Raw genomic sequence first — 22548 nt, 5'->3', positions numbered from 1 at the left:
ATCATACTTATGTGTCTTCTTTTTTAATAGATTTTTTAATTTACACTTGAATTTATGAATTCAGGATCTTCTTCCTGTAATTCTGATGTAAATCATATGGGGCTGACCCAACAAAAAAAAAAAAAGAAAAACTAAAAAAAGAAGCATGAAGTACAACAAGAAGCAATTTGAACCAGTTCCTAAAACAGTGTCATATCCTGCATGTTATCCCAAGTTTTCAGTAAAACATCACACTGGTAACGTCGAGTCATAACAGTTTCACGAAATCATCACAGTTACCCGCATGACTGCATAACCAAAAATACCTTCTAGGTTGTTCAAAGATTGCAAGATAAATATGAGAGGAAGATGTTATCCTCGCTAAATGACTTAGACACGTAACTACTGAACACCGTTATATGTAATAACTTGGACAAGAAGGGAAACATCAGTGTCTACTTTCAACTATTGAACACATTGTTCTTGATGTTTTCACTGTTCGAGGCTTTACATTAACTTTCTCTCTTGCAAAGCTGAAACAACAGATTTCACATTGATGTCTTTACACTTATATAATGTCACTATACTCTCCCACATGTTCGCGGCTAGCAATCGGCTAATTCCTTGGTTTGTGTAAATACCGATGTGTACTTTACACTAGCATTTTCTACACATAATTGCTGTAAAATAATAATACAAGTAATTCCTGCTTACTGCTCAATAAATCCAGATAATTGAAATATATAGAGACATCTTCAACTATAGACCAATTTAAATAGAACCCAAAGCTTTATTATTTTCGATTGACACCCCTAAAATTTTGTCTGTTTTGAGTTGAATTCGGGTTTCTGTCAAAGTTAATTATCAGCACTTAACTGTAACTGAATGCACAGATCAGTTAGCTAAAAAGCAGGCAGGGCCAATAAACTTAACAGAATTGCCATTAAATTTTAACAGAAACCCTAATTCGACTTTAACTGAAATGACTATAATCAAAACTAGCAAAAGATGAGCAGGTATTAGTCGAGAAAAAATAAAGCTTGGGGTTCTATTTCCGAACGGCTTATATTTGAGGGATCTCCATACATTTTTACCCTCATGATAAAAATGCTTCAAACTTCGAAGCCAGGTGGTTGATTGCATGAGATCCACCTCAATGAAGTAGATAGTCGATTGATCAGACATAAAGTCAATCACGGGGACCATCAAAAGATTGGGTTTTCCTGAGGTTCCAGTGGAGGCCCTCGTGGATGCTGCGTAGGAAGTCGGTGGTCGAGTCAACCAGGCAGGCCGTGGGCACAGGCCAAGGGGCCATGCTGCAGATAAGGGCGTCTCCTGCTGACAGCTGCTTCCTGTCCTTGCCGTCGAATGAGGCCCATGCTTGCCCTCTGCTGTTGAATGGCACTTGTACGCGTAGGGCTACGTACTCCGGAAGTATCAGAGGCCTGAATGAGAGTGAGTGTGGGCAAATTGGTGTGAACAGTATTGCAGGGACCTGCAGTTAGCAGTATAGTAGAGCTTAAATTGTGAAGAAATATTACACAGAAAAAGATATCAAGGTTTACCTTTTCTCTTCACGAATATTTAACATAAACACAACTGGAATTCTTAACCATATGTGGTTCCTCTACGACCCTATCAGTTTCAGGGTATAGCTAAAATTTTAATATATACAAGACGTGCCTGATGAGAAGTCAGAATAATGTCGCTTATAACAGAGTACAACTGCCTTTTCTCTTAGACAATGTTTGGTTGGGGCATAAGAGACGAGTAGGACACCTTATTCATCTAATTCTGCCAAACTGTGTCCATAATTGTTGTTCCTCTCTTAACTGATTATCATAGACCTTCTAAAAAAGTGGAAATAACGACAAACTCATAAGCATAAATAGGAGGGTAAAGATGAAAGCATGGCATGCCTGTGGATGAACCATCGATCCTCCAGCTGCTAGTGAGTATGCTGTGCTACCAGATGTTGTTGAAATTATTAAACCATCCCCTTGTACGCATGTAACAAAGGAGCTGTCACAGTAACACTCAAGATAAGTGAGATAAGATGATATCCCACGATCGATGGTAACTTCATTCAGTACTAGAATTGGCTCCTCAAACTCCAATTCATCCTTCGCTGAATCTCGGACAACATGGCACTGTAGTCGATGGCGCAATGTGATGCTAAATGGCCCCTTCAATATAGCTTCCAAGCTTTCTCGATAGTGCTCACTTTCTGAATGATATGTTAAAGATAATGGTAGAAAGTATGGTTAAACAACAATATTGAAATTGACAATTGTAGGAACGATAATATGAGGATACGGAAAGGAGTGAGGAAGCCCAGCGATCCTAGGGAGAATGGAACAACAGGAGGCACCGGTCCTTTAAACAACGATGCTGCCTGTATAATAGAAAAGAAAAACTACATCAGTAACCCAATTTCCTCTTTCATAAAAATATAGCTTGGAAACAAATGCAGCTTGCTTAAGTTGACACAAAGACTGAAAAAAGAAGATGAAAGCAGAAGGAAACACAACACTGAATATGCATAATAGATGTCCAGATTAATTACTAGATGTTTCCTATTTGCAGCCTGGAACTATTTGAAAAGTGTACACAGAGAAGAAGAGTGTGCTTTCTTCTTATTGGTTGAAATTTAAATTAACAAGTGTATACTGACAAGCAATATTTTGAATTTAAAGAACGTGGCATTCTCCTTGGTGCAGAAACGAACTGAATGGAAAAACCAAAAGAGTATCAAGTGTTATAAGTAATAACAAATTAGAAATTTCTTAGGTCCTTGGGATTGATGCACATAATATGCTTATATCTCAATAGAAACTCAAGTAAGCTATATCAAGAAAGGCGCTCCCAGAAGATAACAACCATGAGGCAAATGAAATTCGAATATCAAAGAGAAAGTAAGGACTAACAGAAATAACATGTTGTTTCCAATTATAGTTAAAAAAAAAAAAATCTGAATGTTACTTCTCGACCATGCCTTCTCAGATATGATCTCTCCATCATTGATAATTTAAAAGTCTAGGATATTGATTTGGAAAAGAAAACAACAATAGTATTCCTAAAATCCTACGCAAATATAAAATCCATGAGGTTCTTAAATTATATCACATACAAAGAATGTGAAAAAAGAAATAAATTATAGAACAAAATGTACTACGTAAGTCTTGTCAAAGCATTTGAGTTGCATACCCAAAGAACTGTTCCATCTCCACCAAGAGTTATAACGAGATCCACCTTTGTGTGCAAGTGCTTTATTTCCTCATCTGTCACGAATTACTATAGTTAGTGAAGGAAATAAAAAAGCACTCTAAACAATTCAAGTGTCAATAGTAGCTAGAGAGTAAGAGGTCATATTAAGGATAAAACTTATAACAGGGTATTCAATAAATTCTGAGGAAAAGAAATTTTCCGTGAGCCTTTTTTTTTTTTGATAAAGCATCCTTGAGCAACTTAGAATCCAAGATCAACACAAAATTGGTTTACTTTCACGTGAGTATTTGACTCAGAAATCATTTGTTGCAATACTTTATATAACTAGAGTCAGACATCTTCCAACATCATAGCACAAAATAGAAGTTAAGAATCAGGTCTACTGCAGAAAGAGACGTAACAATTCAACAATCATCAATAGTGACACCACGATGGCAATTGATGTTGGCATTTTAGAATTGCTACATAGACTGTTATATCTGAAATAATAAAAGGTGTATCTTTGAAAAAAATAATAATAATAAGTGATTCATCTTGCCCCCTATTTCCATTTATTCTACATCATAATAGTTATAGGATTAGGTTTATCAAGGCATTATGTTTTGCGATTACCATATCAACCAAAGGTGAAATATTATCATATTTACATTGATCAAGAATGTAACAAGTAAAATAGCTCTTGATTGTGAGGTTTTGTACCAATTTTGATGACAAATCCACCTGACAAGAAATGCCTAATCCATTATAAACCAGTAAAGTTTTATATATCTTGTAATTGGCTCTATAAAATAACGTAAATGTGATACCGAAGTAACACTGATAGTTATTAATTAATAAGATTGTCCCGCTTACCATCTTGCCATGTCTGGACAAAGTCAAAGTAGAAAGACTCTTTCAGAAGTTCCTCCCTCACTCGGGGCTCTACTAAAACATCTATCTTCTTATGCTCTTTTAGCCATCTGCAGGAAAGAAATGAAGCAAATTATAGCTGACCATGTGATACATATATTTTGAAGTACTATAAGCAAGTTTCAATGGAGAAGTGACATAGAACAATAGAGTCTCACTCCCTCCTACTGAACATCACAATCACCAAAGTGAGATCGTACACAGTAGGAATAATGATGAAGGATGGTCAGCACAGAATAGGTTAGGACAAGTTAATTTAATCTTTCTTGTCGCTTTCTATGTATTTGGGCCAAATTCTGGGTCAATTTGACTCATATTTGGAGTTTATTTGAGTTTGGATACTGTTTAAAACATGACTTACGTTATTTTCAGTTCAAGTTGGTTATTTAGTTGACGTAAGTCATATTAGGCTAATAGTTTTGGTATCAGATCCATTTGAAACAATTAAATTGAACTCTTGAAGATTTATGGAGTCAGTTTGAATTTGAATAAATCTTCAAAAAAATGATCTAGTTATCTATGATCCGAATAACCTATCAATAGGCTAATTAAATTCAGAATAAATGGCATCCGAATATTGTCATGTATAATTGCATGCTTTATTTGAAGTGAAGGCTCATCATGGTGTCTATAATTACTAACTAAAATCTCAGCAACAAGCACATAGTAAAGAATCCTACAATGAGGATAACAATCATAGAAATTGAAACAGATTCAGGTAATAAAGATAAACAGCTTTAAAGCACACCTGATCATTTCAACACAAAGAGCATGAACAGAAGTAGAGTTTGGTTTAGCCACAATAAACACAGTTTTTGGCGGAGATTCCCACTTTAGTAAGATCTGAGAATAGACAGTTCAGACAAAGTAAGCACTAATAAGGAGAGAACACAAGCAGCAAGTTTCTTGCCTGAATCCAGAAGGCATTTTCAACCATTTACAGGCAAAACAGAGAAGCTGCAAGGTAATAATATAGTCAATGGTGATGATCAAAATATAAAGAGAATAATTACCTGCTTACTGCTGCGTTCTGCTGTTGTAATGTCTCCTTTCTCAAAGGATACAACTTCATGTTTGTGCTGCCCACTTTTGTTTCCATTGCATCCCCACGAAAGTTTAAATGACGCCTGGAACGAGAAACAGTGTCATAACTTACAGTAACTCGCTGAAATTTGGCAGAACAAAATTCCTCAATGTTTTCCACTATTAGATGAGATTGGGATGCTTTATGTCGTATCTTACGGTGTTTTTATTTTTTTATTTTTTTTTTTTTTCAAAAAAAGGCATCTTGCAACAGATATTTTAGTGGCAAAATAACATAATAAAATGATTGTGTTTTGAGGCGACACATGAGGTGATTGTGTTTTGAGGCGACACATGAGGCATGCTGTGACATGGATTTCGTCAGCAATCAATCACATGCCTCACTTTTGTGGCACAACAAATTTTTACAGAAACTAGTTGATCAAAATGTCAGTTACTTTCTCCAGTATAGTGAGGATGGGCCCTTTTATTTTATCAGAAAATAGACAACTGGAACTAAATGGACACAGGTATATATATATTTGATCTCGGTTCTTGGTCCAGGCATATTTTTATCCATCCAATCCTTGAAAATCTGTGGATATTTCTACCAGAAATTGCACACCAAATCCCAAATATAAATATGCCACTTAGTTAAACGTGCTGGCCTTACCTTTCTTGCCACCATCTTGCAAGCTGGGTCAGAATTGGGATTTGCAACTTCATCCGCAAGAACCTCATGTGAACAAATGCCATGATTTCCACAACACTTGGCTTGCTCCGTTTCAGTATGCACCACTAATTGACGGGACGAGCTCGCCGAACAACAAGAACAACCTTCAGATGCTACTTCTACAATTCAGGAAATTAGTTCAATATCAGGTAAACAACATAAAAAGAAAAGGGCTTAGCTCTATGGCGTAAGCAAAACAATGCCTCTTTTAACACGCATCAGGATAATAATGCTCAAGATGGACCTTCTAAGCATAGAACATGTCACTTCATATGTTGGTATTATACATTACTTCTAAGCATAGATGCAGAAAGAGGACTTAAACGAGTTAAGTTACTCCGCATCAATTTTGAGATCTAATATATTGGCTACTTATAAATACTGCATAATATTACTCACAGAATTTTACAATTGAAACAGTTGTTAAATAATTCATCATGAATCAAAAGAAGAACTCCATTAAACTTTGAACCACTCCTTTGATTCTCTATCAGCCAATCAAAAGGTTCTCTTTGTATAGAAATTTCCAGATATTATAATTCTTTCTTATTGACATATTATTGCTCAAAAGTACCAAACTGGAAAGGAGGCTTGGCCATCCATTTGGTAATGATTTACTTGACTAAATGGTAATGCCACCATCTTTAGGCATTTTTAGGCAAGTTTCATAAGTGGATTTAAAGCAGCTGAACTGTTAACACTTCCCCTATATCCCTTTATTAACTATATTTTGTGGTTGAGGCATCAAGAACTCCCCCAAGAAGCCAATCATCTTCTTTCATATGTAGTGTAAGCAAAAAATCTAGCAAACTTTTACTAAAGAAGACAGCATAAAAATGCTTAGCAACGAATATGTGGTGCAAGAATTAGATAAGTAACCTTCACTTTTGTACCGCTGATTGCGTGCCCTCTCCAATTCATATTTTCGCTTCCATTCTGCTGCTTCTGCTTGAGCAGCAGCTTTTCCTTCTGCAACCCGTCGTAACGCCTTCGCAACAGCTTACAGTTGCAGCATTGAGAAAAGTTATAATTTATCACATTAATAAACATCTCACTAAGAAAATCATACATTCAAAATAAAGGAATATATGGTCAAAAATTCAAAGTTCCATCTAGTATAGATGGACAATATTATAGTGAAACTGTAAATAAAGAAACTACTCAATCTTATACTCAAAATCTCAGCCACCTTCAACAACATTAGGCCTTGATACTTGAATTTAGAAGGAAAAAAAGGGCAAATTGAGGAGTTCTATGAATTGCTGAATCTAGGTTATGTTCATTGAAAGAGAGAAGCAACATCCACAGTATGCAATGTGCTTCTTTTTTATATTGTGGAGTATAAACAAAAGTAAAGATGTTCTCTGACCTAGAATCGCAAGATTTTAAAAAAATAAATAAAAAGAATATCACTCGTCATCAATTTTGAAGACCCAAGATTTGAAAGTTCTTTTACATATGGAAAAATTTAAGACAGTTGAGATCGACAATTCTAGTTGCTTGACCTATCTGCCAAATAGGTTATCAGTATTTAGTACTAAAAATTTCAAACATCATATTAATTCTGGTTCCAGTACATCTTCAAACATATATTCAAGTTTGACATCATTGGCTTGCAAAGTAAAGAATCAGTCTATACTGAAAAAGGAAATCACTCACACTAGGTAAAGGAAATAAAGAAATCTTCTTACTTCTCATAGCCTCTGAGAACTCAACTAGGTGATCATCTGTAGACCTGACAGGTGTCTGAGAGATGTATTCATGAATCGCCTTTTCTGATTCGAATGATGTAAAAGGAGCAAGAAATCCATTTTCTGTCACACGTGGGCGAGACACATCAATGCTCAGTTTATTATCAGAAGCCTGTCACAATCAAATTTGTTATTTAGACAGGCAAGTTATCAAATAAGCTAAAATCAGTCCTCCTTAAAGTACACAGTAGTTTCCCTTTCACCTTTTGTTACATGTTTATTTTATGCTGTATTGCCAACAAAGTAGTTTTTTGAGAAGACTGTTACATAATGTGGTACGAGAATTATATTGAAAAAAAAAAGAAGTAACCTACTTCTTATCTTTTTACTCTTCTGCAACCTCCTTTAATAACTAGCCAATTTTCCTTACAATTACAGGTCCAAGTATGAAGATTACTCGGATCTGAAACAGAGCTTTTTCTTTACTCTAAATGGAGGAATGGGAGGAAATCATTTGATAACACTTCTTAATTACTTGAAGAAGTGATTCTGATTGATATTCCAAAATTGCCCTCACTTTACTCTTCAAGGCCAAAAAGACTGGGTTAAGGATGAAAAAATTATCTTTTTTGACCAGACAAGAATACGCCACTTATAAATAAACTTTTCCAACTGGCCCCAAACTTATTTGGTTAGCTCTATGTACTTGGCCTTTCTGCATTGTGTTGTGGCGCACCGCTCCGGTCAAATCAGTAGTATATTTAACTAAAATTTTCTAGTGCACCGACCTGTTACTTGATCTGATGCTTATGAAGAGGAAGGCATTGTCTTTTTTGTTTTCAGTGTAAAGCTAAGGCGACCAGCAATCACTTCACGTTGATCTTATTAAAACTAAACCGTAGCATGTTTTGTCGTCATATCGAACAAATCTCTACAACATATTGCAACAAACTTAACTAACAAATTCATAAAACGGAATCAACTCACGATTTCCTAGAGAAAAAATCACCACTATTTTACTACTCCACTTGCTTGCATGGTACTGATCAGGCTGACCATGCAACATGCACTAACACAATAGGCGATGGAGCCAGTAAAGGATGGTGAATGTGAGGAATTAAACCCAAAACCTCTTGGACCGAAGGGGCTTACGGCTATAAAGCTCCATCCTTTCCTACCAAATCAATCTTTTTGCAGATCCATCAATTCCACGTACTTTTCATATCTAGTATACATCTGAGCAGGAAAGTTAAGCATATTTCTAAGTCATTTCCTATCAAAATTTTCAAATAGGAGAAACCATGTTACCCAAAATATCAAATTTGATAGTAAACGACGCAAGAGTAGTTGGTTTTTCCACCTTCGCTTCTGTCGGTTCCGCTAGTAAAACCCTCGCAATTATGAACTAGAGAACTAAACCAATCTAAAATCGAGCTACAATTTCAATCAAATTTACAAATCAACCCAAATTACACCCGAAAAATGACAACGATTAGAGGAACCGATCTGGATCCAAAACCCTAGGACCAAATCACAATCTCCTCATCAACCAAACCAAATCGAACGATCTCAATTCGCACATAGTACCTGTTTCTCGACCTGGTCAAGGGACATGGCGAGGCGAGGCGAGGCGAGGCGAGGCGAGGAGATCCACACTCTCTCTCTCTCCCTCTCCTCTCTGCGATCGATTTCCGAATTAGGGAAAGGAAAAGGAGTCGGTAGAGAGAGAAAGAAGAGAGAGAAAGAGAGGAGAGAGAGAGGAGCTCAGCTACGAGAAAGAGAAAGAGAGAGAGAGAGAGAGAGAGAGAGAGAGAGAGAGAGAGGGAGCCGCTGTGGATTCGGTTATTTAATGCTTCCCAACTCCTTTTAATTTTAATTTAATTTAATTTCGGGGGTAAATTGCACTTTGGCCCTCAAACTATGACTCCGTGACATTTGTTCCTCAATTTTCAATTTATTACCATTTATGCCTCGAATTTTCAGAATTATTACGCATTTTAGTTCACTAAATATTAATAAATAATTATTAATGCATAAATAATATGAAAATATTATAATTGATGATTTGATAATAATTTTTACATCAATAATGTATCTATTTAATAAACTAAATTAATTATGAATTTGATTGTAATAAAAATTATAATAAATTAAAATTTAAGAACCAAAGAGTCACGATGGCTATAGTTTGAGGACCGATCTTGCAATTTACCTAATTTCTATCTAATTTCGTTTCGGGTAACATTGGTTGTCCTTTTCGCCCATACTTTTCCAACATTTCGGGTTTCGGTCTCCGTATTTTTCATTACAAATTTTAATTTTTAATTTTTATATATACTATTATAATTCAAAAAATATATATATATATATATTTAACGATTCTGTGGTCTAGCTTATTTTTATTTTACCGTTGAATGATTCAAAAATTATAGTTAATTATTCTGTAATTATCAAAAAATTTACTTTATTATCTCATTTGAAGGTAGATTTTTTCGATAAATAAAAAAAAGATAAATCACATAAAAGCTAATAAGAACAATTTTCTCAATCATAGAATGGTAAAGTAAGACGAGCTAAAATACAAAAAGGGTAAATTGAAGTTTATCCTTTTTTAATAAAAATTATTTGCAATTTTTTTGGGAAATAAATAAAAAAATATTTATAATAAGAATTTTAGTTACATGAAATGAGAGAAAATTAATTAAGATAATGAATTATTAATAGAGGTGGCACAATTTTATCAATTTCGCACTCTATTTCTAGCTTGTTAAATATACATAAGAAATAAATTTTAATTACAAAAGAATTAAACTGTTATTTTATCAGAAAAATTTTAAAATATTTTCAAAGATCAGGATTAACTTTTTCAAATACTTTTTTTAACACTGAAAAAGTCGTAGGCATATAATTTTAAGGAGAAATTTTTGCAGTAAAAAAATAAAAAGCCAAAATACTTCAAAGAGGTAAAATATTCAGAAATTAAAATTTTAACCCGCGTGGTCCACCACGTCATCCGTGGGCCGCCGCGGGATCTACGGTCCATCTAGAATCTCCTGCTGATGACGTGGTGAGCGTGGTCCACGGAACAATTTTCAATGGGTGGTGACGTGGCAGTCGCTGCGGTTGAAGAGTTGATGAGCCGAAGCGTCCGCTGGTCAACGCAACCCACTCAGTTTGTGGTCCCGAGAAATTGTTCCGTGAACCGGGTGTACAAGTATATTTCATACACCGAGCGCGTAAAATTCTGTAATAGATCTCTCTGACAGATACAGATTTGAATTTGATTATCCTTTCGTTATCCGCTGTATTGGAATTTGTCTCTCACTGTAATATAAAATCCAAATTTTGTAAGTTATTGAATATTTTGTATAATATTTAGAAAAAACTACAAATACCACCTCTGTATTTTTGTACTATTTTATTTTAGTACCCTTTGATTTGAAGTGTATCAATTTAGTATCCCGTGATTTTATTTTTTTCATTTTATTATACCCTCTATTAATTTTTTTTCGTTAAATCAGTGACAAAGTTAAAACTAAAAGGTACTAAAATGAATATTCAATAAAGCTAGGTAGGGTGTCTGAAGTTTTTTTGTATATAATTTAATAAAATATTAACGGAGGAGCTGACAAAAAGAGAAAATGAAACCATATGGTACTAAATTAATAAACTTTAAACCACAAAATATTAAAATGAGAAAGTGCGAAATCACAGAAGTGATATTTGAAGTTTACCCTAATATTTATAATAATAGTTCTACGTTAAAAATTTATAAATATTGAATATCGATTTTTCATAGATCAAGCAATCACTTCTCCTCTAAAGATGGTGTTTCGAATTATTCGATGCCTAGAAATATAAAGAATCTTTAGATGATTCAGATTATATTTATTAAATTAGATTTTAATTATGATGTATTAATTACTCAAACTTAAGTGAAATGTGCGTTTACACAGGATCCAGATAGCAATTTATTTCCATCAATATTGGAAATGTCTACTGACTTCCTTCTCTTTTTGGACAAAGAAAAGGAAGGAAAGAAAAGAAGAAAAAGCTCCTTTGCCTTTTGTTCTGTCCAAATTGTCGACAAAGATCCTCCTTTTCAAAGAAAAAAAAAAACAAAAAAGTAGTTTGAGTCCTCAAAAACAGCAGTAATTTATGAGATAAATTTAATTTATTTTACTATGGTTTAGCATATTTTTATTTTATTAGTACATTTCAAAAAGTTGCACTCAACTATTCTATAATTTAACCTATTTTTACTTTATCACTCTGTGACTTAAAAATTATACTTAATTATTATTATATAATTTTATTTTTATTTTACTATAAGGATCTATCGTTAGATGGAGTACTATTTTTATAGTTTTTTAAAAAAATATCACTTTAGATAGAGTGTTTTGTGCTTTTAAAAATACTATAGCGGGACTCTATATATATATATATAGAGAGAGAGAGAGAGAGAGAGAGAGTAGAGCTGCTATGCTCTCAGGAGCACGCAGGCCTCCGTGCTCCTGAGTCGTTTTTGATGATGAAATTTTCGAATCGACGATCGGCTCCATTAGACTTGATTTAGGGTATTTGAAGTTTTTAGAAAATAATTTTTGCGATTTTTTAATATCATTTACCTAGTGATCGAAAGGATTCAAAATCAATAATTTTTAATGGTTGATATCTGCCGTTTTCAAGTTTAACGGTATAGAAGTATTCAAATCAGATGAAATTTTGATACAAAATTTTTTATACTATCTACAACAATATTAACATTTCTGATCGAAAATTTTAGTGTATATCACCACTTTTTATAGGATTTTTATTTTCAGCCATTAAAAATTATTGATTTTGAATCCTTTCGATTGCTAGGTAAATGATATCAAAAAATCGTAGAAATTATTTTCTAGAAACTTCAAATACGCTAGATCAAGTCTAACGGAGCCGATCGTCGATTCGGAAATTCCATCATCGAAAACGGCTCAGGAGCACGGAGGCCTCCGTGCTTCTGAGAGCACAGCAGCCCTACTATATATATATATATGTATATATATAACTAGGCTAATATACTATTAATAGCACTGGTGCTACAAAGTTTTTGACCATTGGATTAAGAGATATGCGGTTAGGCTGATGTGGGCCCCCTAGGGTTAAGTGGATGGTTGGTTGAATAGTATGATCTAACGGATGAAAATGATCAAAAGGGTAGATCTAACGGCGGAAAATTTGGTAGCACCAAGTGCTTTATGCTATTAATAGCATAGTAGCCGGACNGCTCAAATATATATATATATATATATATATATATATATATATATATATATATATATATATATATATATATATATCATATTAGCGAATCAAAGTTAAAAAAAAAAATAGAATTAGTTTCATTCAGATCCATATAAATATAATAAATGGCAAATATATTTCTACAAAGTTCAACTTTCTTATGTTATTCTTGAAAAGTTCTAATATTTTCAAATATGTTCCTCTGATTTGTTACCATTAGAGAATTATTAAATAACTGTTTATATTTTCTATAAAGGTTCTTATGTTTTCAAATATATTCCTCCAAAAAAATAACAGTATAATATAAGAGAAGTAAAAATATCAAAAACTAACCAGGATTAAGTATTTAACTTATTATTGTTAACTAAATTTTTCTAACGGATTTTAACGGCGGGAATATATTTGAAAACATAAGAACCTTTATAGAAATAATTATTGAAGGTTGAACTTCAGAAAAATATATTTGTTATTCATTATGGAAATCTGTATATATATATATATATATATATATATATATATATATAACAAATTTTAACCCACTTTATTTAAAAATCTAGAGCAGTGGCGCATGCGTGATGCCTTTCAATACAAGGACGAGGGGACCGTAAACCCTTTGTTTCAAACTGGTTTTTGTTGATTGCATCTGTACTCGAGGTGCTTTCATCGTATAGTTATTCTAAGAGAGTGACCTAAATTTTATAAAATTTTATATAAGAATAATAGAAAACTATTAAACTTTTAATAACATGGTAGATAAGAAAACCTAATTAAACCTAATTAAAGTNATATATATATATATATATATATATATATATATATATATATATATATATATATATATATTATTATATATATTAATATTAGTCTCAAAATTCGCGTAAATAGTATTCCGAGACCTTGTCAACTGGTAGTTGGAAAGATAGATACGCAAAATAAAAAATAAAAAGAAAAACATTTCCAACGTTTTTAGCACTTTGGGAAGGAAAAATTTCGATTCTTAATTATGGAAATTAGAATTTTAAAATTTTATGGCATAATTTAATAGGTGTTTATTTGTTCCCGAATGAAGTTTTTCAATTGAGCAACTTCTTTGATGGCATGTTTCGCACATAAAAAAAATTATTTTTTTTCTCTGTTAGTTTTAATAGAAGAAATAAATACCTCAGTGTTTATAAGATTTACAAGATTATACGCAATATAGACGATTAAAAACAGGTGTAAAATTGATAACCTCAATTGAGAAAAAAGGGACATATTGAATATTTTGATATAAATTTAGATGATATAATTGTCAAATTAAGATTTTCGAGTTTGTATGAAACTTTGGATCATGGATATACATTTCTTCAGTAAATATTAATGCACCAAACACATTATATTCTCAGGTACACTTTGTGCATTCTGAACTGTTCATCATATCATGTACTTTTAATCCACTGGCAAAGATCGTAGCATTTGACAAAATATTATTTAATAGTTATTATTATTATTATTATTATTATTATTATTATTCCACTTTGAATTTTAGCTTTTGGGTGATAGACCCAAAAGTTTAGGATGGCAAAAGAAAAAGAAAAAAAATGCTAAATTACAGATTAGTTAAGTACAATTTTGAATAACGGAGTGACAAAGCCAAAAAAGAATAAGCTAAGTACAATTTTTTTGTATATGCTATACCACAAGCAAACAATGTGAAGTTTACTTTTTTTTTTTTTTTTTTATTTGACTCCTGGGGGTTTGTTTATGTGAGTCATATCTTTTTGGAGTGGGTGGTTGAGAATGAGATTGCGTCTCCATTATTTAACCCTTGAATAGTTTGGAATCAATTTTCTTTTGGGGGTCAAAATGCATAATACTTATCTCAACTATGGAGCATTTTGATTTGACTATTTAATTTTTAAAAATTTTAATTTTATTTATTGTTTGATTTGAATGAGTAAATGATATTTTAATTTTAAAATTAATTATTTACTTTAATACATTCTTAGTTGTGAGAATTGTATGATATATGTAGTAACTAAATCTGTAAGATAAACGGCGTATTCAAACTTTAAAGTTAAAATGTCGTTAACTTGACTCAAATCAAACAAATTTAAAACATAGATAGTAAAATAGAAATTTTAAAGCTTGAGCCACAAAGTCAAGATGATCAATAGCTCAGATAAGTTCTGCATATTTTTTATTTATTTTTTTAACGTTACTCACAGGCCCCTCGGTTTCGCAACCTCTCTTGAGATGCTCCCAAAACTCATCTCTCGCACAGAAGTTCCTTACCTTGTTGAACTGCGAGCACAGATGCGTTTGAAAGAGACCGACGAACTCAGAAATCGAATGCGGGGAGCAACTGAAAGCGTACGGTCTATGAGAACCGACCGCAACTTCGTGTATGGCGTGGAGGCGCGAGTTCACCCCCTACCGCAGTGAACTCGAGATCAGATGTACAGCCGGAACTCCCAATCTCCGGCCTTTTCCGACCGCGGCAAAAGAAACACACCCTTGTTTTATAAAAGATGCAAGCAGGGGATCAAACACCCAGCCTAGTTGTTGTTATATGGCTATCTACTTCTAAAAAGTGAAATACAACAAAATAGTGCTCAAAACTGTTTCTTACACTTTAATTTCTTACACTTTACTCCCCAAATCGTGGCGTCGCAATCAAGTCGCGTCGCAACATTTTTGTCGCCCGGTACTAGTTGGAACACTTATGATTCTTTGAGGAGTAAACCGCAACCTGAGTAATAGTTTGAGAACCATTGATGCAACAAATCTGTATTTTGGAAGCATAAAGAAGATAAAAGAGCAGCAGCTCAAAACTCTTTAAAGATAACTTTTATGTCATTGTCTTCTAGCAGAGTGGAAACAAAGAGACATCATGTAGACTGAAGTTCTCATGAACAAATCCATAAAAGAGAAAGAAGCACAACCACATAATCTCAGAAATACCAATTGCTGCAGAAGCCTCAGCAATCTTCAGAGAGCAATCAGGCCCCGTCTGACTGGACAAATGGATTCGCAATCTCGTCGGTTCCGTCGGTCGGCGATACGAGCATCACCGCTGTCCCCCTACAAACCTGTAGCAAAATCATGCAAAAGAAAATGAATTTTCGCACATGCCCTTCAAAAACTTTTTAACTTCCTAAGATGTATATACTAAACAAAGGCTATGGTATTCCAAAACATTTTTTGGTACAAGATCTAACTTCCCCTTGTGAATTTGGATGACTAGCCAACTAAAGAAAAAGGTGATTTTGCAAGAAACTGCACTTTTAAGTTTTAGATGTGGAAAATTAGATTTTATAGATGTGAATGAAACCCAGAGAGAATTGCTAACAAACAAAACAGTAGGAAAAGCTTGGCTTTAGCGAATGAATATATGCATTGTCATTCTTGTTGATGACCCATCGCTTTCAAATTATATGTTTAGAAGATTCTGTACCTAATGACAAACGAAAACAAAGAAGAAACTACTCGAAATAAAAAGGAAAAAAAAAAGAAAATAAAGAGATGAGGACACGGAAACGTACTATAAGACCAAGACGCCTTGTCTGGTCGGTAGTCTTTAGTGGATCATCAGGATCTGTGGAATTAAAAAAAAATTATAAACAAAATCTGATCATAAACTTTGAATACAGCAAACAATCAATCTCTCAATTAGTTGCTTTGCATAGATATGCATATGCAAGGGAAAAGAAAAGCAGGATTACGGGGCCTAATGCATTTACTACACCTAAAAATATCAATGGTACAACAATATGATGTTACTGCAGAACAGATAAAGGAATTGCTAATGGTGGACCTTCTCTGCTAGCTGGGGCACAAGATATACGGCTAAGGGCCTAATCAAAAACAGAAGCTCCAACTAGAAGCTTTTGCTTTTGTTGAAGCAAAGGAAATGGGGATGTGCTCCTTCAAACAGTACTTTTCCAGAAACTTAGGACAAACAGGCCTCAACAACCTGGACCCCAACAGATATAGGTCTCAACTGCTTGATGTCCCATGCGAACTACATAGGCAAGGCACAATATTAATGGAGAAAAGTCCTTCGGGTTAAAACAAACTAAGAATAAATGGAGGGAATTATACATTCCTGATAAATAATTGACTAACAGCTGGAAAGTTGAAGAGGCACTGAGAATATGATGCATTAGGAAGTAACACGCCATTAGTGAATATCCAGTGGCCACAAGAACAGATCTAGTTGGATTAGAAAAGTAACTTCTGATTCATCATTGTATCTCAGTATGAAGATGGATGAGTAGTTTACAGAACGTACACTACAACAAGATAAGACTATTATTATAACTGTTACAGTTTGAATAGTATATTCACATCTTCAAGCCCACATTGCTTCACTCGTCTCTTGAACATCACTTCTTAATTGAAGCTAAATAATGTTTACTTTCACATCATACAAGAAAATGCCTCAAATGATAGCCCAGCATAAAAGAGGGTACCGACCATATAGGTTTTTCTATGCATTGCACAGGGAAAATCGAATAACAAGTATTATGTAGTAGTAGCAGTTAAAAGAAGGCACAAATTAGGTATGCTTTATAACTAAACGTCATAATAAAATGCATTTAACAACCTCTTAGAAATTCTATTGCTTCATCAAGCACCAGGTTTAGTAGCTGATCATAACCTTTCAAAGTTCCTGTGACTGCAAGATAAACAAATGGTCAGAAAACCAATATAAGTCAAATTTTTACACAGTAATATATTATTGAAAGCCTTTGCAAGATGTGAGCAGTATTAATAAGTTCCAAATCAGCAAGCTTTATCAATTATTTTTACACAATGATCACAATTATTAGACTGGTCACCAGCGACATTGGTATTCTTCATTGAAAATGTAGTAACTATCAGGCTATCCGAAGTATCAAACATGACTTATGTATACCTCCAAATGCACTGAAATTTGGCAGTAGCTTTAACTTTCTCCTTTTTTTTGTTCTCCCTTAGTTTCAGTGATCTCTTTATTTCATAAACTTTTCTGACCAAAATTGCTGAACTCAATCTGAACAACTAGAACTGCCAAAGCTAATATTCCTAGGCCTTGGCTGAAGCCAAAACCTCAAACCATGGTAGTACTTATATTTCATGTCATATTTGAGCAGAATGGGAAAGGCAAATTTCAGAGAGGAAAACAGGGAAGCAAGCAGATCAACAGAGAGAGAGCTCACTCTAGAATTCTCCCAAATCAAAACCATCATGCCAAATTGTCAGTACTACCAAGGTTTTAAGTGTCTCAGCATGAGATCGTGCCAACCATTCGTCAACATGACATGTTACAACACTATTCTGTGTCAATATGCCGGCACGATCAATATGGACCACTATCTAGGCCTTTACCATGTTTTTACGCATCAGCACATGACACAATCGTATCGGCATAGTTGCCATGGTTGGCACGTGCCTACCATCCTGAGTGGCACAACAATCATTGATTATTGGTCTTCTAAGGAAAACACATATAATAACACACATGCAGAACTCCAAACCGTTGTCTTTTCACACAGCTATGTCCAAAATCAAAGTCCATTTTGTAACACAAGGAATAGAGGTATTATATCACTTTGTGGTGTGAAGAGCTTTCTCTCTTTAGTGGCATAATTACCTTGCCAATTAATCAGTTATTGACATATATACCGAGCTACATACTTGTACTCTTTTCACATAGTACGAAAAGAAAACAATCAGTGAATACTAAATCATAAAAAAAAAAAAATTGCAAGAGTAACAAAAGTCAAAACTTATGGTGGGATAACTACATGCTAGTACAACATCAAATACATCTAAAATACATTATACAAACCTTGTCTCCCGCCGGTTAACTTCACTTGGACGCCCTTGTCTACAAACTTTGCCAGATCTAAAACTGTCTCCTTCCGTCCCGACTGAAATATAGAAGAAAACAGTGTTTCTTCAAATGAGCTTGGCTCAAGAAGCAAAGTGACAAAATTTTTACAAAAATAGATAAATAAATAAACTAGCACTTCAAACTAGGCAAAGAACAAAACTGAAATTGCTGCATTGTTTTTCTTTTATGTTCACTACAATTTACAGCGCATAATAATGTAAAATATGACATACACCATTTACGCAGTGTTGGTTCCATGGAAAAGCGTGGAAAAGTGCTTTCCAGAGGAAAAAAGAAGTTTTGTATGGTAAACACACTTTTCCACAATTTTCACTTACCAGATAACAAATTTAGAAAACGAAAACGCTACTTTTCCATGAAATTTGGAAAAAAAAAATCTCCAAAAAAACTACTTTTTCTAGGAATCAAACGGACGGAGAAATACTTTTCCAACATTTTTGGGGAAACCAAACACCCCCTTAGCAAATTCATCAAGCATTTTGAGAAAAGACTCTTATAAGAGCTGTGTAAACAGCTATCAGTCTATTGCTTTCTATGTGAAAGTGCAATTTAGATTTAAATCAAGAGCTGATCAATTATGACAATTACAAAGCCCTTAAACTAAACTTTACTCAGCCCATATGTCTCTCTTTGGCCTTAAATAGTACTTTTTTTTTTTTGTTCTAGAGCAAGGATTCATATCTTGTCTTACCATGCCTTGTCATGCAAAAACTTGTCCTATGCAAAATGCAAAAAGGATTTTGACCTATAATAAGCAAATTAACCTAAGAATTGAAAAAAAAAAAAAACAACTAATCCTCACATTAGTCCGTGAATCATATATGCAGCAAAAGAAGCAAATGAAAGTTCTTTTGTTCTGCAAAGTTTAACAGCTGAAGTTTACGCACTTAAGTATCTCTAGATGATGAAAACAAATCGGCTAGGAATCTAGTCCACAACTTCAGTAATCTTTTAATTAAACAATCCAATTTCCATCGCGAATACATAATTGAAGATTCATAAAAAGCCTCACATGATTCTAATTCATCAGAATTTACTTAGAAACAATATCAATATAAATCTTGTATAATACATCAAACTCTCAGGCGACGAACAAGTAAGTTGGAACATTTATTGCAGAAACCACTAAGACCCTAACTTCTTCGCCAGTTTATTTTCCAGAAAATAAGACATTAACATATTCTTTTTTCCTGCATATCTCATTAGAAATTCAGCAAAATGACAAAGGAAAAGAGGGTATTTAAAAAAAAAAAAAACTTTTTGTTCTTACCATTTTCAATAGGGAATCTGAGAGCAGCTTACTTAAAATCAACCCCCAACCTGTAGTTAATCACAATTCAGAGCAATACACACAATTTTTATCCCAAAAGTGAACACGATCACTCCCAGTTTCGAAAACCCTAAAATCCAAAAATCTAGGGTTTAGCAAATCAAAAAAATAAGCGAGCAACCGGAGTAAACCACCAAAATTTTTAAAAAAATAAATAAAATTGAGGTTAAAAAAGAAAAAAGAAACGCACAACCACGATGAACGGAGAGTAGAGTCTAGGGTTTTTGCTATTGTTCCTTCGAAATCCTTCGCTCGCCGATTCGGAAAAGAGCGCGCCACCCTATTCTTTGATGAGTAAATTGCACTAATTTTTTTTACTAATAGCTTTAGAAAATGCTATAATTATAATCACGGTGCTCTACAAAAATTATTTATAAAATTAAATCTATAAAGAGAATGAATTATCGTTTTTTAAATTTAAATATGATAAATTATCAACATTTGTTTAAAAGACTTAAAATTATTTTTAGTGTTTAATAATATATATATTTTTTAAAATTTTAATGTAAAAAATATATAAATTAAAATAAGAGCGGTAAATGATATCGACCTATTTTTATAAATAAAAATTTTAAATATTTATTTGTATATTTAAAAAATTTTATAGGCATGGTTGCCTATGGCCTGTGTCGGGCCTGGGCTGTGCTTAATCTCCAAACAAGATTTTTATGGGGTGGAGTTTATTAACCTCATCCTTAACGGGTCAGGATAATCCATTACTGGGTGTCCTGACCCGCTAGGGGTCGGGTTAACAAACCCCATCTTCCGAAATTGGGGTGGAATTAGCTAATCCCATCTCAATTTAATTTTTAAATTTAAATTTTATAATTTAAATTTTAAATTTTAAAATTTTAATAATTTGTAATCTTAAAATTGATATTTTAATTTTAAATTTTAAATTTTATGTCTAAATTTTTAAATTTAAATATATAGCTTTTAAATTTTAAAAATTCAAACTTTAAATTTAAATTTTAAATCTCAAATTTAAAGATTCAAAGTTCTAAATTTTAAATTTTAAATTTTAAATTTTAAATTTAAGATTAAATCTAAATTTAAAAATATCAAACATCAAATTATAAATTAAAAAAATTTAAAATATCAATTTAAAATTATAAATTTTTATTTTACAATTACAAATTATAAATTTTTAAAATTCAAAATTTAAATCTAAATTTTTAAATTTAAATTTTAAAAATTAAATAGCGGTAGGAACAGCTGTTCCCACCCCTATTCCCACAACGGGTGGGAACAACTATCCCACCCCTTAACGGGTTATCCTGGGATAACCCATTAAGAAGGGATGGAATTATTGTCCCACTTTTTTTTTTGGGGGGGTACAAAGGGAGGGTAACCCTTTATCCCCCAACCAAATGCCACCCATAAAAGAATCTAAAGAATGGGCTTGGCCTTCTCTAAGTTGGACGCCACGTTGGGACCTTGTGCCCTGGACCAGGCTATCAACTCCCAACGAGTGGTCCAACTTTTTGTGCCAAACTCCACTCCTTTCCAAAATTAAAAGAAAAAAAAAAAAAAAAATTATTGGAACTTAAAATTTTCAGACGAAAAATAAAAATTTTCCTGAGTGTTTCAGCGATAATCTAATTGCTGAAGAATATTATTTTAAATTTTTTACTTATTTAATAATTTATACAATTAAAAATTTATAAAATTGTAATATATATAGAGAGAGAGAGTTGGGCTGAAATATTATTGATAGCAAAATATTCTTTCTGCTATCAAGTTTTTAACTCTTGGATAGAAATTATAGGATTAGGATGATATTAATCTCTTAGGGTTGAATGGTCCTCCCTAGGATTGAGTGGTCCCCACTGGATTATAATATTCAATCCAATGGTTAGAAATAATGAAAAAAGTTGATGCAAAAGCTATAAAGCTGATAGCAAAAAAAGTCTTTTCCTATCAATAGTATTATAGCCCAACTATATATAAGTATATATACACTAGTTGAGCGTACGTGCAAATTAAGAATGTCAACGGGTCGGATTTGGGTCGGGTTTTTAAAAACCCGAACCCAAACCCGAACCCGAAAACCAAATTAAAACATGTACTTGGACCCTAACCCGGTGGGTTTTAAAAATTCATATCCATATCCATACCCGATCAAAAACTCGAAACCCGAACCCGGACCTGAACCCAACGGGTTTTAAAAATCCTACCGTTGAATGAAAAAATTTAAGGGATAAAAATTATTAAATATTTTATATATTATATAAATAAATAAAAATAAATTTATGTATATATATAATTTATTCGAGTTCGGGTCGGTTCGGGTAAATACAAAATCCATACTCGTATCCATATCTGTCAGGTTTTTATTTTTTATACCCATAACCGAATCCATACCCGTTTAGTTCGGGTAAACCTGCCCCGTTCGGATTCGGGTTCGGGTAATATTTCGGGTATCCATACCCATTGACATCCCTAGTGCAAATGCATGTAGCAATTATTTTAATTTATTTTAAATCAATAA

General features: G+C 33.2%; 2 protein-coding genes across 8 annotated transcripts; both read right to left on the bottom strand.

Annotated features, from left to right (window-relative positions):
• LOC109720553 (probable NAD kinase 1) lies at nucleotides 403-9369 on the bottom strand. 2 transcript variants are annotated; one of them, XM_020247755.1, is made up of 11 exons: nucleotides 9151-9369; nucleotides 7564-7735; nucleotides 6752-6871; nucleotides 5813-5991; nucleotides 5130-5243; nucleotides 4865-4959; nucleotides 4060-4166; nucleotides 3187-3260; nucleotides 2296-2374; nucleotides 1899-2206; nucleotides 403-1474 (listed from the first exon to the last, which is right to left on the bottom strand). In XM_020247755.1, exons 1-11 carry the CDS (start codon nucleotides 9175-9177, stop codon nucleotides 1169-1171), a joined length of 1581 nt encoding a protein of 526 aa, XP_020103344.1. In that variant the 5' UTR covers nucleotides 9178-9369; the 3' UTR covers nucleotides 403-1168. The 2 variants fall into 2 exon arrangements, with proteins under 2 accessions (XP_020103344.1, XP_020103345.1); XM_020247756.1 differs by having other exon boundaries at nucleotides 7564-7686.
• On the bottom strand, nucleotides 15632-20475 carry LOC109720807 (sm-like protein LSM7). 6 transcript variants are annotated; one of them, XM_020248132.1, is made up of 6 exons: nucleotides 20251-20475; nucleotides 19998-20047; nucleotides 18662-18743; nucleotides 17435-17506; nucleotides 16371-16423; nucleotides 15632-15917 (listed from the first exon to the last, which is right to left on the bottom strand). In XM_020248132.1, exons 2-6 carry the CDS (start codon nucleotides 19998-20000, stop codon nucleotides 15828-15830), a joined length of 300 nt encoding a protein of 99 aa, XP_020103721.1. In that variant the 5' UTR covers nucleotides 20001-20047; nucleotides 20251-20475; the 3' UTR covers nucleotides 15632-15827. The 6 variants fall into 6 exon arrangements, with proteins under 6 accessions (XP_020103721.1, XP_020103718.1, XP_020103720.1 ...); XM_020248129.1 differs by having other exon boundaries at nucleotides 20248-20474; XM_020248131.1 differs by having other exon boundaries at nucleotides 20254-20474.

The sequence above is a fragment of the Ananas comosus genome, linkage group 14 (assembly GCF_001540865.1).
Source record: "Ananas comosus cultivar F153 linkage group 14, ASM154086v1, whole genome shotgun sequence".
Classification (NCBI taxonomy): Eukaryota; Viridiplantae; Streptophyta; class Magnoliopsida; order Poales; family Bromeliaceae; genus Ananas; species Ananas comosus.
Note: the sequence above shows the minus strand (reverse complement) of the source record. Positions and strands in the feature narration are given on the sequence as shown.

Bases quoted from the DNA above. Each gene is read 5' to 3' on its own strand.
- LOC109720553 (XM_020247755.1), bottom strand. From the start codon at position 9,177: ATGTCCCTTGACCAGGTCGAGAAACAG. The intron at 4,960-5,129 runs GTAATTATTCTC...GTCTATTCTCAG, and splicing joins CAGAACGCAGCAGTAAGCAG to ATCTTACTAAAGTGGGAATC. The intron at 3,261-4,059 runs GTAAGCGGGACA...AATTCGTGACAG, and splicing joins TGTCCAGACATGGCAAGATG to ATGAGGAAATAAAGCACTTG.
- LOC109720807 (XM_020248132.1), bottom strand. The intron at 17,507-18,661 runs GTTTGTATAATG...TTTATCTTGCAG, and splicing joins GTTAACCGGCGGGAGACAAG to TCACAGGAACTTTGAAAGGT. The intron at 16,424-17,434 runs GTTGTTAAATGC...TTAATTCCACAG, and splicing joins AGCAATAGAATTTCTAAGAG to ATCCTGATGATCCACTAAAG.